Genomic DNA, 16,316 nt, shown 5'->3' on the forward strand with positions numbered 1-16,316 from the left:
GGCCAACAGGTGGCGGTAACACGTTCATTGTTCTCCGAGCGCCAACCAAAAGCAAGACGAAGAAGTAAAGGACTGATAGCAAACATAGCTTGTTGTATGAGGTGAATGTTGAGTCTCTGGGTTAAACCATCGACATATATACGGCTTAAACATGTATTCAGGAGAGTCTCTGATGGAGTTTGTCAACAAGCAAGTAGCTACTGCTAGAAAACTCATCACGAAGGTTGAAGAAGCCCTGGCCCAGTTCGAGGAAGGTCACGGTAGTCGGCGTAGACTGTCGGATATGAGCTGGGAACCACAGAGCACACACAGAGCAGGTAAGAAACACCAGCGGGACTCGTGCAGAGACGGACTGGGACAATAATTTAGCCCGGGGCCCTGTCCTGTTATTATTTAAGGTGTGTAGAAAGCCGCTTTCTTGTGTAGATCATCTCCAGCAAGCGGACCTCAGTTTTCTGACTGCCTTCCAGCCGTCTTTCGATTTTTTCGGGCGCAACTACAAGAGAATTTACGGTGTCCTCGTTGTAGAGTGCCTTTCAAAATAAAAGCGCTCAAAACACATTTCAAAATTTGTGTAAAATTGTGTCTACAATAAAACTGCGTTTTATGATTTTATCTATTTAAAAATACTTGTAATTAAAATAATGAACACGAAATAAATGTGTTTGTGTAAAATTGTGTGCAAGATAAAAACTGTGTTTTTATGATTTTATCTATTTAAAAATACTTTAAATTAAAAGAATAAACACATTTGTCTACTTTGCAATTCTTATCTCTCCCCTCCCTTTCATCCTGATCTGATGTGGCATTTCAAAAGAAAGTGAAAATATTGACAATTTTCACTAAATTCAATGGTTAATTTCTCAAAAACTGTCTGATTCCACAACATCATTCCACCTCAGTCTTAGAGCACACATCGAGGACTACATCCTCTGCAAATTTTATTAAGACCTGATGATACATCAGAAATTTTGTGAGGATGTAGTCGTCTATGTGTACTTTAAGGCAGATGTGGAATGATGTTGCGGAATCAAACTTTTTGAGAAATCAGCCGTGGAATATAGTGAAAATTGTCATTACTGACTAGTTTCATTGCACTTTATTTTGAAATGCCACATCAGATCTTCATGAAATTTGGGGAGGATGTAGTGCTCGATGTGTACTCTAAGACTGAAGTGGATTGATGTCGCGGAATGAAACAGTTTTTGAGAAATTACCATGGAATTAGTAAAAATAGTCATTAATGACTTGATTGCACTTTATTTTGAAATGCCACATCAATCAATCAAAGCTTTATTTATAAAGCGCCTGTCGGGAAGCCCAAGGCGCTGAACGTGGTACATGAGAAATGTGAAACATGATGAATAAATCAAAAATAAAAGCAATTCAAATAGTGCAAAAAAGGTAAAACATTAAAGTAGAAGACAAATGGGTAAAACAAGGGATAAAGAGACCAATGAAAACAGGAAAATAAAATCAACATAAAAGAGGGCCAAATTCAAACACGTTCAGGGAATGCCAAGCGGAGGAGGTGGGGTTTTAGGCGACTCTTAAAAGACTGGCAGAGATGGGGACAGCCTAACTGAGGGTGGCAACTGGTTCCAGAGTGACGGTGTTAGGACAGAGAAAGCCCGGTCCTCGCGAGTACAACACCTAGAACGAGGGACAGCGAGCAGGCCTTGGTCAGTGGAGCGCAGAGCGCGTGATGGGGAATGTCTGTTCAGGAGTGTGGCTAGTAGGGCTGTAGCGAAGCTTCGATGACGTCGACGGCTCAATTCTAAAAATTCGTCGACGTCAGATCCAGTAGTCGACGCACCGCGCCCACTTGTTGCATCCCCAGGAGTTTGTAAATAGAGGTGGAATCTGCCTGTTTTTCCTCTAGTTCGCCCTCTTCTCCGCCTTCACTAACATCTCAGCCAAATACCGAAGACCCGGAACAACGTCCGTCCGCTACTAGGTTCCTCTCCTGTTTTGCCCGCCTTCGTTTCCCGGCAACGGACAACAACTTCCGGGGTCAAATGCGCTGCTCCGTCTCTATAGCAGATGCAGAAAATCACCGGGAGCGTTTCTCCCTTCATAAAGGAGCTTCTTTCAGACATTAGGAGAGCTGTTTTGGTGTAAGCAGTCTCTCCTCCGAGCTGGTCTGTTTGCTGCTGGGTGTTTTTGGTTTATTTAAACTTGGCAACTTGAACTTAACGTTGGTAAAGCTACTGTTAGCATTTTCGCTAACAGCTTCTTGCGTTTGGATAAGCTGTTACGTTTTGGTTTAGAGTTCATCTTTTTTCAATCCAATCCAATTTTATTTATAAAGCGCATTCACAAGGCATAACAACCAAACAAGGCGCTGTACACTAGAAATGTTGGTTAATTAAACAAGCGATATTTAAACATGTTGAACACATATAAAAAATAATAATTTGTGGTACAAATTAATAAATGTCTAAATGTAATAAAATCTCCCTTTTATTACATTTAGAGTGTTGTGAGTTTTCGGTTTAGTTTAAAATATCACCTTGAGGTTGGTTTAACCACCCAGTTTAGAGTTTGGAACTTTGGAGATTCTTATTTTGGTCCAAAACCCTGTAATATTTGCCCAGCGGGACATCCATAGTTATCTGTACTTTTGTTTTAATTCCCCACAGGCAGAATTAGTTTTATTACTCCCAACCTGTGGATGGAAAGATTTGGTTTTTTGTAGTTGTAAATAAACCCGATCATCATTTTAAATTTTAAATCCCACATTATTGTCCCTTCCTTTTTGCACACGAGCCAAACTCCCCAGGAAGGATCGTAACACCACTCGCCTCACACACATAAGTGACCAAGACGAAGCAGCATGGAGACACTCTGTCTCCAACCACCTCTCAGGCAGCAGCCTGCACTCCCAAGTTCTTCATGTCACCAGAACATAACCAACCAACACAATAAAGCAGTGTTATACAAAATGGGAGGCCTGTAGTGTTTATTCTCTTACAGTAACAATTAATCAATTTTTTGGAGGAATTTATTAGAGATTTTTTGGTTTTTATTAACTGTGCAGTAGAAAAATAATCATTAGATTAATTGTATAAATAGTCATTAGAATAGTCGACTATTCGATAAAATAATCGTCAGAATAATCGTTTTTAAAATAATCGTTTACCCCCAGCCCTACTATTGGCCAAAAAGACGGCCGATATGGCCGATATTGCGCTACCTATCCAGCAGATGGTGCCAGCTTTATTAATAAGTTTTGTGAATAAGTTCACCAAGTTCACTTCCACAGAGTTTTACTTTGTTGCAAAGAACAAGTATTACGTTTTATTTATTGTTGCATTTTTATTATTTTAATATTCTTATTGGGATCTTCTGTCCCTAAACTTGTGTGTGTGTTGTTAGATTCCCCAGAGTTAGCTAAGTCAGAAAAAAACATTTTGTAACCAGTTGTTTTAGCATAAAGCAATGGAAGGGAAAGCTTGCATTCACCTACATAAAAAAAAAAAAACACTACAATGTATGTGAATTAACTTGCATTGTTTGATGCTAAACTAAGAAAACCAACTGCTGCCAGATCATTTTGGGCTGGTTATAAAATGCTTTTTCTGACTTGTCTGATTCTGGGGAATCTTAATAAGACACAATTTGCTGAGTGGTGGAATATTCCTTTAAGTTGAAATGTATTTGTGGAAACCACAGTTTACAAGAAAAAACTTGAATGTTAAGATTTATGCTGTGACTGAGTTTGTGTGTTCTGTTGTTTTTGAGATCTGCTAAATAAATCTTATTTGCATTACTTGGAAACCCTAGTGAGTTATTGAGACAGCTCTTTGGTGTGTAAGAGAGAAATAAGTTTGCATAAAAAGGCAGAGAATGAAGGGTTTAAGCTTAAGAAAATTTTTATTCTTATTTATTTATTTATTTTGTGAGGGAGATTTATCGGCGATTATATCGGCTATCGGCTTTTGTTAAAAGTTTTATATCGGTATCTGTCCCAAAAAAAAGCATATCGGTTGGGCCCTAAAAGAGACGTGGATTTTGAGACATAAGATTGTATGTTTTTGGGTGTATGTGGTGCTTTGGGTGCCGACTGTTCGCCTTCAGGGGGTGGTTTACAAGGACTCATCATCTATCTATCAGCAGTAAAGAGTTACAGCTACATGTCACAAATGTCTCCCAGGAACTTTTAGTCATAATCAATGTAAAATATTTAAATTCCATCTCGGGTTGTTTATAATATACCGTAATTTCCAGACTATGGAGCGCACCTCAATATAAGCCGCACCTACTAAGTTTAAAAAAAAAAACATGGAACTGTACTTATATAAGGCGCACCAGGCTAAAAGCCGCATATATCTACCGGATATCTACTGAATTGAAAATGTAGTTTAATTGAACATAACTGAACTGATCAGTATCAAACAAAACAGAAAAGTTATTGATTAGTTTATTCATCCTCCTCCTGCGCACTGAAACCACTGAAGTCATTCATGCCAAGCTTACGTGCGGCAGCACTGTTTCCCTCCTTTACTGCCAGATCGATTGCCTTCAACTTAAATGTGGCATCACATGAACTCATACGTGTAGTTTCCATGATGAGGGGGTATGGATTTGAAAAAAATTCTTCATCGTGCTGGCTGCTTGCATGTGCTAAATTAAAATGAGCACTTTCTTTGATTTCCACTTTTGACTTCCACCTGTTTCACTTTCTGCTAAAGCGCCCCTTGGCAGGTGAAGGAAAATCTTCAGTAAAGCCGCCCCTCATTATAAGCCGCATGGTTCAAAGCGTGGTGAAAAAGTAGCAGCTTATAGTCCGGAAAATACGGTAACCAGTTATTGTATTTTTCCAAGCAAAAGTAATCTATCATGTTAAGCTAACTTCTTGATGTATTTGCATCCACTAAACAGAGGATTATGTTCATGTGGGTCATCAGCATGAAATTCTTGAAGTTATGAAAGCAAACATGGCTGAAATCAGTTTTACTGTAATCTTGTTATTATTCTTTGTGTACGTGCTGCTGTAATGAGTGAATGTCCCCACTGTGGGATTAATAAATCTATTCTGTTCTATTCAATACATTTTTATCAGCCAGTAGGAAAAAATACGTTTGAGGAATTTTGACCTTTCCGGGCTTCTGTATAACTTGGTTACGGAGGAGGGGTTTGTCTCCCAAACAGAAAAAAACACACTGGTTACAAGGTGGATTAAAACATTAGGAATCCTAAGGTTTTAATTTCCTAACCCTAACCAAACTACTGTAGGAGAGGGACGTGTGAGTGAGTCACCGCGGTAGAAAGCCCAACTTTTGCTGTAAATGACATAGGGCTGCAACTAACAATTATTTTCATAATCGATTAATCTGTCGATTATTTTTTCGATTAATCGGTTTGTTATTGTTTAGCTACTTAACCTATACAAGTGATGAATACATTTCAGTTATGAAAAAGAAAAACATAAGAGAATTGTGCAGTTGACTGCAATCTATTTTATTGCACATGAACACAGTCAGCGGTGTAAATAACAGCTAAACAGTGCAAAATATCAGTCCAGAATAATTTTTTGGCATCAAAATATAAGAGGTTAATTCCATAAAAAATAATGTAGAATCTAGAATAGAGTTTGTAAGTGGTATGCATTGCTGGGGGGTGAGTGTCTTGTTCCCCATGTAGTTGTCCATCGTTGCTTGTTTTTTTTTCTGCATAAGAAACACAAATAGACTGACATAAGTACACATATAAAATAAAGCAGCACACACACTTCAACACTAAATCAATATTACATTATTTGAATTAATTAACAATATACAGTGATAATTTATTTTGACAAAAATGTGTTGTGAGGCGTTTTACAGCGTTAGACAGTAAAACATAGAGGTGTGAATCTTCACTTGTCTTTCGATTCGATTACGATTATTGGGTCAACGATTCAATTCGATTCGATATCCCGATGCATCACGATGCATCACGATTATTTCATATTGATTTGTTTTCATCGATAAATAGAAGATGTCAGATAATTGCTTTTTATTTTTTTTTATCAAAAACGTAATTGACACAACCTGCCATCCCTCAAAAGCTCTCCATTCACAACAGGTTAGGACAAAACATTTTAAACATTTAAGAAGATTTAACAAAGTAAAACATCTGTTTCCTGGTTCAGCACCACGCCTCAGGATGAGAAAAACACGCTTTGCAAAAACTCACAAAATCTAAAAAAGTACTGAAAACCTACAGGACACATAATGTAATAATAAAATCCATAATGTGTTCATATACGAGTGTTTAATGTCTCTGAGCAGCTCTAGAGTCAGATGTTTATGCCACAGTTCAAGGATGTCAGAAATAACACCAAATGAAATGTTTGACTTAGTTTGTTATTTTATTTGAACCCAGTGGTTCATTTCTGAAATGTTGGAGAATGAATCAAGTTCTGTTTGATGCAGAAAATAATAAAACATCAAACAAATTCTACACTTCCAATAATATTTAAGATGTGTGTTTTATTCTTCCTGATAATAACACCAGCAGAAGGCTGTGGGCTGGATTAGGATTAAATTACCCAGTTGATGGATCTCCTTCACTAACCAGCTAACTACAAACCTTTCCACTAACCTGTCCTGTGTGACCCTCACCATGTGACCCTCATGTCCATGCTGTCTCTGGAGGAGCAGATAGGAGACAAGACCTCCTGTAACTTAAAATGAACCAAAGCTTCCTCCCAGCTTCTCTTTAAGCTGAATTTACCATCAGTTTATCATCATGACACAAAATAATAAAGTGGAACAAGAACTTCTATTTCTCTCTCTCCTTTTAACTTCTCCGTGTCCCTAAATAAAAGAGACAGACGATCACGCTGCAGCCGCCGTCACTGACCCCGCCCCCTCCCCACGACCGGATCTCCCTACATTACAACAAGCAGTCTGACTGAGCGCTTCCAGGAGAAATAATAATTAAATTATGAAAATAATAACGCGTGTTGGAGCATCGGTTTGGAGGAGCGTCCTCCGATCCTCTCTCTGAGCAGACAGTGTCTCTCTCTCTCTCTCTCTCGGTCGCTGATCGAGCGAGCGGAGCGCGCCGCACGACAACCCGCTCAATTAGCATAATTCACGGCCCAAATCCAACAGAACCGGTCGGGCTGATTGGGTTCCGGTTTGGTCTCGGGTGACAGCTCTAGCGCTCAGCCCTGCAGTACCACATTAAGGCGGAGGTAAATGTGGAGGACGCTCACTCTGACAGATTTGGATCTGCGCTGGTGCCGCCATTAAAAAAACAAAACTACATTCCACTATAATCGATTATGGCGTACTCTTCTACGATGCAGAATCGTTTATGTCCGCATCCCGATGCATCGATTATTTGATTATTTTCCTCAGCTCTAGTAAAACAGCCTTTTAATAGTAAAAAAAATTACTTTCTGAATTTCTCCTGCATTTAAAAATTGAAAGCGTACAACTATGCCGCGTTATATTCACCAGGACATGGCTCGTCTGTATATTTTTCACCGCAGAGTTGTCCTTTTTTGAATGAGGAACATAGTTATGGGTTTGTGCCGTTTTTCTCTTAACGAGAACATTCTTATAAACAGACGTGCTAAATTTGGCAAGCGCATGATTCACAACACGGAGGAGATTCATGATTGCATTTAGTCAATCAGAAGTAGAACACCGTAGACTGACGCGACAAAAAAAACATGTTTAACATCCACTATAATGAACTCAGCTCCCAAATTTGATCTGCGTTAGCTTGTTTATTTTCTGTTACCGGATTTACCGGACTGGCTCTTCCTCTGCTGCATCAGCCCCCACATGTTTTCATCTCAAATGTTCACTTAGGGACATCGTGCTTCCGTGCCATGCTAGATGGTTTTTGCATATTTTACAGGTCATCCGTCTTTTCAAGGCATCTAGAGTGAAGTGCTCCCATACTCGTGAGGTTTTTGTCCGGGGTTTCCTCTTCAGTTTTGTCGCTTCTATTTTTCTTCCGTATTTCTTCTTGTTCCGCCATCTCTCACAGCAAGATGAGCATCAGTAACGTGATACGTCATGAAAACCGAGGGCACTCACTGGCTCATTTCTTCTTCTACGGCTCCACTGGTAGATCAGTGGCTCATTACTGCCACACACTGGCGGCAAATTTAACAGATTGTAACCGATGCCAGATTGTGGTAAAAAATAGACTTTATGCGGTAAAATATGATTATTAAACAACTAATCGATGACTAAAAAAGTTGTTCACTATTTTAATAATCGATTATAATCGATTAAATCGATTAGTTGTCTCAGCTCTAAAGTGACAGTAGCGAGTATCTGTGGCTGATGAGTGAAAAAAAAGACAATAAACATTAATATAATCTGTTTTTCTTTTCATAAACCTGATTGCTTGGTGCCCCTCTGTCCACTCGGTGTCCTGTGCACTGTGTGTGATGGGAGCCTTTGCACACGGGGGAAAACCGGCAGTACTGGTTTTTCAAAGTAAAATAAATTTTAAAGTTTCGTTATATTTATATATATTTTTTTATTTATTTCATTCAAAATAAAAACAAAAAAAACATATAAAAATAAGAAATACATAACAAAAAATCAAATTTGAACGAAAAGGAGCAGGATGAAGAAAACGGTCCTATAATTTCTGCCCCCTTTTCCAGAAGAAATAATCAATTTGTATACAGTTTCCATTTGTCAGACTCACATACAGATTCATATTAAACTTTTTCCTGTTCTTAATTCCAGAGTGATCATGATCATTGATTTAATTTACATTTTCATAATTATTTAGTACACTCAATTTGGTAAATTTTTTGAATATATTAAATGACAGAGTTTTATTAAATTTCCCTTTTAATGTTATTCCAAAATTTAACACCATTTACAGATATATTCCATTCCTTAATTTTAGTTCTAAATCTAGGTTTTGTAAACACATCAGTTTCTTTCAGCATGTAATTACTAGTTCTCTTTTCAAATATTCTCTGAATGTTTGTTGGCAGATACATGGTTTGTAAGATTTTCCAGTCTTTTAAATCATGAAATTTCAGTAATTTATATTTAATAAACAATGGGTTTGATGGATCTCTACAGCCACTATAATTGATGATTGTCAGAGCTCTTTTCTGTAAAATAAATAAGGGTTGTGTATAGTTTTTGTATGTTGCTCCCCAGATTTCTACACAATAAGTCAGGTATGGAACAATTTTGTGAATTGTACAATGCCAACAAACCAGAATTAGTCAGTAAAAACTTGACTCTATGTAATACTCCTAAGGATTTGGCAATTTTACCTTTTATGTAACTAATATGGGATTTCCATGTCAAGTCTTTGTCACTAAGAACTCCAAGAAATTTAGTTTCTGTTACTCTTTGAATTTCAATCCCATCTATTTGCAATGACACATCACTGTTCTTTTTATCATTAAACAACATAAAATTTGTTTTATTAAGATTCAGTGTCAATCTATTTATATCAAACCAGTTATTAATTTTAATCAGTTCATCATGTATCACTTTATATGTATATTTGATCTTGAGTAAAACAGTGTTGTGTCATCTGCAAATAGAATGGTACCGAGTGTCTTAGATACATTTACCAAGTCGTTAATAAACAAAATGAACAGTTTTGGTCTGAGGACCGACCCTTGTGGCACTCCACAATTAATTTCACATAGTTTTGTTTTATGGTCCTTTATCTGAACAAACTGTTTCCTTTTTTCTAAATATGTTTTAACCCATTGATGAGCCACATCTCTTATTTCATACTGACTTAATTTTCGAAGTAACCTTGAGTGATCAATGACGTCAAATGCTTTTATCAAATCAATGAAAACACTAACAAAATAATTTTTATTGTCAATTGCTGTTGATATTTTATCCGTTAATTCCATTATTGCCATTGCTGTGTAATGTTTAGTTCTAAACCTCTTGTTCATTGTTAAAAATTTTTTTTGATGAATTTATCCAACCTTGATACAAATACTTTTTCCAATATTTTAGAAAACTGTAGAAGCAGTGACACCGGCCTGTAATTATTGAAACTATGTTTATCACCATTCTTATACAAAGGAATGACTTTCGCTGTTTTCATTGCATCAGGAAAATTTCCAGTAGAAAGTGATAGATTACAAATGTAAGTGAATGGTTCAATGACAGATTCTATGATGGTTTTAACAGTCATCATGTTCAGGTCCTGATAATCGGTTGATCATTTGTTTCCACAGTTTTTTACAATGTTTAGTATTTTTTCTTTATCTACTTTGTCAAGGACAATACTATTGACAGTACTAATCATTGTGGTCAATTTATCTTCTATTATTGGTTTGTTCTCCATCAAACTCCTACCCACATCTACAAAAAAATCATTAAACTCATCAGTGATTTCATCATCATGAATATCTTTTTTGTCCTTGACAAAGTGATTTGGAATACTGGATTTTGTTTTCTCTCTATTAGTCACACAAGTAGCTTTCCTGTTATTTTTATTCTGATTGAATAGATTACCATAATTTTTTTTTTTGCTTCCTAATTATTGTTACAAATTTATTTTTAGATTTTTTATATGTATCTTCTGCTTCCCTTGTTTACAATTAAAAAAAAACTCCTATATGTAGCGACATGAATGGCCTCATTTGTGACCCAAAGGTCACTCTTCCTCAGCTGGGTCAAGCTGTCCTGGCTGCACTTCTATCTACAGATTATCCATCACAGGATACTTAATGTCGGTCTACCACACCTTTAATCTGACTGCCTTTATCTGACTGCTGTTCCATCTGCAAGACGAGGGACACTTCAAGATTTAAAAGAATCATTTTTAATAAACTCTTTTCACTGTCTATTACAATGTTCATAAATAATCATCAAGGTTCATTATAAATGTATTTAATTACTGAAATGAATTATTATTCTTTGGTTAATAATTATTATTATTTATGATAATCAGTAATGTTTAACAGTGACAAGAAGATCATCTGCACTTATACACAATCATGCAGGACACATTAAATCAGTTTAAGGTTAACTGCACTCACATGTCTTTGTCACATGACAGCCCAGAACTTTCTGTCTCTGAGAGGGCATGTTCTGAGGTATGTTAAATCTACATGTCAAAATGTAATTCGTTAGAATAAGATTACCGGCCGTCTATTAAAACCTAACTCCTCAGTTCAAGTTCAGTTCTTGAGGTCACCAAATTCTCTCCGTGGCAACGAGAGTCCAGAGGATCGAGTCGGCCGTTCGAAACCTCTACTAAAGCTTTTCTGTCACGCCGATAGAATTGCTTCAATAGAAACGTCATCTGCAGCACAAGCTGACGCTACGAGATTCCTTAAGAATCTGCTCAGACGCAAACCAATTCCACACCTGTGTGCCTGCGGCAACTCTAGGACCAGAGAGTCGGTACCACTGGTCTCCCCTACCGGACCGAGTACCCAGAGGCTGATCAACATCCTCCGTTGACCTCCGGATCTGAACAGAGGGTCATCTGAACGGTGAGGTAGAACACAGATTGCGTCTGAATGCCTCTTTTAAGAAATTATTTAGCTTAACTGCAAACCAAATTCTTTCACCCAGAACACGTTTTTCTCTAAGATAAAACCTTCTGAGACCTACATTCACACATTCAAACATACACACTTCATGTTTAGTTTCATCCAGACACGGACTGCTTTAATACCAAGTTTTAATACCAAAGCTTTTATAAATTGTCATTTACGAATTGTCTTTTAAATTGTCATCTTTAAATTGTTAGTAATAAATTCTTAACTTTTTAAACCTCACTCTTCTTTGAAATAAGACACAGAGTGGTGCATTTGGTCATTGAACGAGCAAAGATCTCTTTAGATCTTCGGAATTAATAAATAAACTTTCATTATTAATTAAAATCTCTTAATTTAAATATTAATCTTTTGTTTAAATATGGACCAAGCCCGTTGGTGTATGAACTTCTATCGATTATATAAATATCCGTGGATATATATATATATATATAATATAAGTTTCATTGCCAATTTGCTTGATCTTTCTCAGAATTTAACAAAGCTGAATAGCAACAACGTTAAATTCTAGTTATGTAGATTAACAATGCTACATATATAAATTATTCTATTTTGCACACGCATTCTTTAATCCCTAAAACTTGGTTTATGCTTGACGCGTCCGCGAGGTTCGCACAGCTCCGCGCGGCAAATTTGCGTCATTTTAACGACCACGTCCCTCCACCGTGCCTCTGCATGGGCCAAACTTTCCGCACCGTGCACATAGGAAATTTTCTAACCACGTGGACGGTCAGATGCGGTAAAACATGGCGGACTGGCAAGAACTAGTATGGCAGAGGTTCGTAAATACAGACATTTGTATGATTCAGCTCTCAAAGATCACTGTGATCAACATGTTAATAATTCTTGGAGAGAAATAGCTCGCACTGGCGGAAAAGACGAGCATGCTGTTAAAAAATGCTGGAATGCCATGTTTTAAACAACAGTAATTTTTACTTCTACTATGGTGTAGTGTTGGATGCAGGGTCCGAAATTAACACTCACCAAATGCGAGCAAATTGCTCCATTTGGCGAGTAAATGTTTGCACCAAATTAGTTATGTTTATCAGTCATCTTCCATGGATTTCTGATACTCCTCCCGCCTGCATGCAACGTACGTAAACGTGAGCGCCGCATCCAACGTCATTTCCACTAGGGCACTAATGCTCATACTTCCGACTTTGTCTTCTTTGATGGATAATAAATTTCCCGAGTGCTGCCGTCTCCGGAGGCCCCTGATTTCTAGCATCAACAAGGCATTTTCGCCCACAATACTGCCGCATACTGGATGTTTTCCCTTTTCGCACCATTCTTTGTAAACCCTAGAAATGGTTGTGCTTGGAAATCCTAGTAACTAAGCAGATTGTGAAATACTCAGACCGGCCCGTCTGGCACCAACAACCATGCATGCCACTAGTGCTGCTCGATTATGGCAAAAATAATAATCACGATTATTGTGAGTGAAATTGAGATCTCGATTATTTCAGACGATTTTTCAATTTATGTTGATTTTATTTGTTTTTATTCTGTCATAAAATTGCTCGGGGCACATTCAGGACAAAAATAAATAAGAAACAAGATGTTCACTAAAATAACTCCTGATTCCCAGTATAAAAAGACCAGTATGCTAATAGCTCATAGTTTATGACCCAAGGGCTATAGACCTTGGTTTAACTCATTTAAGTCTAACCAGTACAGACCCAAATACCTAGCCTGGCAAGCCAGTCTGGCCATGCTCCATTGATGGCTCTCGGTTGTGGGGCGGGTTCTACCGTTGTCTTTCAAATGATCTCCGCATTCCACTGGACAATGAATGTGACATACTCTTGTTTCACTCTGTTGCATCATCCCACCCACCAGGCATATAGAGTGCCCTGATTGGCCCACAAAGCGGATAAAGCTCTGTGATTTGTTCACTAAGCAGATAGAGCACTATGATTGGCCCACCATTATGGACCAATCACAGTTCTTTATGTGTTTGAAACCCCTCTAGAGAGCTGTGATTGGCTAGCCAGAGTCCTGGTAGGAGCTGCGGAGGTTCCAATGGAGCATGCCTAGACCAAACTTTGCAAAGCAAGAATTTGGTCTAGTTCACTAGGCTACCAAATACCAATATCTTGCAAATACTGACAGCAAGAATTATATATTGGCATTTATAACAAATAAATGCAAATAAATTGATGTTCACAAAATGTTGCATAATATGTATTTAGTCGTGTCAAGGTGCTGTAATAATAATAATAATAATACATTTTATTTAAAAGCGCCTTTCAGAACACCCAAGGTCACTTGACAGAAAATACTTCAGAAAATACATTAAAACAACAATAAAAGGCAAAGAAGAAAAAACAAAGGGAGAAACAGTTCAATAATATCAGAGGTCATAGGCAGATTTAAACATACTGTATGTGTTTTGAGTTTGGTTTTGAAAAGGGTAAAACTGTCGATGTTCCTGATGTCAGGGGGGAGCGAGTTCCAGAGACGAGGAGCAGAGCGGCTGAAAGCTCTGCTCCCCATGGTAGCGAGACGGGCAGAAGGAACTGCAAGATCAGGGTATCCGCGGAGTCGTGAAAAGTATTAAAAGGTAATAAATCAATTTTGGAAAAATTAAGACCCTTAAAAGTATAAAAAAGTCTTATCACGGCTTTATAAAGTCTTAAATTTTGAGATTTTTTTTCTGAATTTGATAGCCAACAGTTTGTTTTAGTTTTATTTTTTAACGAACCGAGAGAGGGAGCATAAAAGATAAAAAAAAATAAAATAACACTACGCTGTTGTGGGTGCGTTAGTAATTTTTCTCTCAGAGCACCAGGGTGGACGGGGTGGAAGCTCAAAAGTGCAAAGAACGCTCTGGTGTTCCTGGTGCATATTAGGAACGCTCCTAAATTTTAAGACGGAAGAGAATGTTGGTGAACGTGAACGCACAACGAGAATGGGAAAGTGCAAGTTTGCAGCGTCCTGGCTGGATATCCCGGATTTCAAAGAATGGCTTCAGCCAGTCGAGGGGAACGTGAGGGAGGTTTACTATACGATATGCAAGAAGAAAATAAGTATTGTGTCAATGGGCATAAACTCTTTAAAGTCGCACATGTGTTGTGCTAGCCACAAAGCTGCTGCTAGCCGCCGAGAGCGGCAGCTATCCATCGCTAGCTTCTGTGGAAATCAGGTTGAACCACCAAAACATAGTCCCAACGTCGCTCCACGATCGACAGTCGCACCTAGAGCCGGGCTGTCTCTGCTTCCTCATCTTCTGCAGCCGATATCAGAGTGGCTCTGGGCAGCACAGCGACGCTGCATGCTGAGGTGTTATGGTGTCTCCAAACAGAGGAAAAACACCATTCCCTGAACTCAAATGAAAACTTGGCTGAAGTTTTCAAGTCTATGTTTCCAGATTCGGACATAGTGAAGTTGTTCACTTGTGGCAAGGACAAAACTGGATACATCATGCGATTCGGGTTAGCACCACACTTCAAGCAGGAGCTCGTCGACACCATCAACAAGGCTGGCCAGTTTCTGTTAATGTTTGACGAGTCGCTCAACCAGTCAACAAAAACCAAACAGCTGGATGTCCACATTTGATTCTGGGAGGATGACTGTGTCCAATCCAGGTACCTCCTGTTGTGGAAAGTCAGCACAAATATTCTGTGAAAACTTTAAATAGCTGTTTAAACCTTCATTATTTTACAGTGGGCCTGTCTATATTTATAAAATCAGTTGATGGCTTAAAGTAACTGTAGCTAAAGTTACTCAGAGTCACAGTAGAAGGTCCAGCCTGAGTTGAGTTGTGGTAACTGGAGAGAAACTTAGAAACAGCATTAAACCTTTTGCTGTTTGCTTGTTCAAGTTTAATTCAAATAGAATATATAAGACATCAATTATATAATAAGTGTATGTATATTTAACAGTCATGTTAGAGATAAAAGACAGAAAATATTAAAAAAATACATTTTAACTTTATCTGGTTACATTGAAGCTTCACGTCCCAAAGTGAGTAGTCTCTGTCCCACATTTGGTGAGTTGGGATCTGGTCATCCTGCTGAAGAATTATTACAGTCATTTGGAATATTTTCTGATGTTTCTATGTTTGGTGTTTTGTGAATTAGTTTCATAATAATAGTTAATTATTATATGATGATCCCTAATCATTATCTGATTAGTTATTTCGGTTTATTATATTTAGCTCTCTTGAACAGTAGGACTGGTAGAAAATTGCTTGCATTTTGCAAAAACATCAGATAAAGAATTTTTAAAAAAATATTCTCAATAAAATAAAAGTATATAAATGTCAGAGGTCACTACAAAATCCACTGTAGAATAGATGCACATCTGCAGCACGTAAGGACCTTGTTTGGGGGGGAGTTATTTTAGTTGTCACTTTTTTCACAGCCTTGGAGTTCATGGGTATGAAAAATAGATGCATGTAAAGTAAAAATATATATATTTTGTTCTTTTATGCACGCGGCTTGCATTTTTGAACCACGTGGCTTTACGTATGATTGCTACTGCCTCGCTTTCCCGGATGTGACGTAACCCAACATGAAGTGGAAAACGAAGCGATGCGGTATTTAAAAACAATATATGAGTGTTTAACAGTTGATTAGTTCTTTGCGATAGTCTTAATTTTATTTTTACAAGGTCTTAAAAAGTCTTGAAAAAGTCTTGAATTTAATTTTGAGATTCCTGCATATAGAGCTCCGGACCCCACGTGACTCTCAGTTAGTGGATGCCATTTTGGCATGCAAAAAAGGTAAACAAACACGGATGTAACCATGAACATGAACGGGATCCGCTTGGATTTTACTTCGTCGGAGTTTAC

At 37.8% G+C, this 16,316-nt stretch overlaps 1 protein-coding gene across 2 annotated transcripts in view; it reads left to right on the top strand.

The window, feature by feature from the left end:
- Positions 1-16,316, top strand: part of LOC129155662 (zinc finger protein 420) — a 24,180-nt gene continuing 7,864 nt past the window's right edge. For both annotated transcript variants that reach the window (XM_070547930.1, XM_070547932.1), the window contains exon 1: positions 1-317. In XM_070547930.1, coding sequence (XP_070404031.1) covers positions 152-317 — 166 coding nt within the window. In that variant the 5' untranslated portion in view covers positions 1-151. The remainder of the gene's footprint in view (positions 318-16,316) is intronic.

Source organism: Nothobranchius furzeri, chromosome 2 (assembly GCF_043380555.1).
Source record: "Nothobranchius furzeri strain GRZ-AD chromosome 2, NfurGRZ-RIMD1, whole genome shotgun sequence".
Lineage (NCBI taxonomy): Eukaryota > Metazoa > Chordata > Actinopteri > Cyprinodontiformes > Nothobranchiidae > Nothobranchius > Nothobranchius furzeri.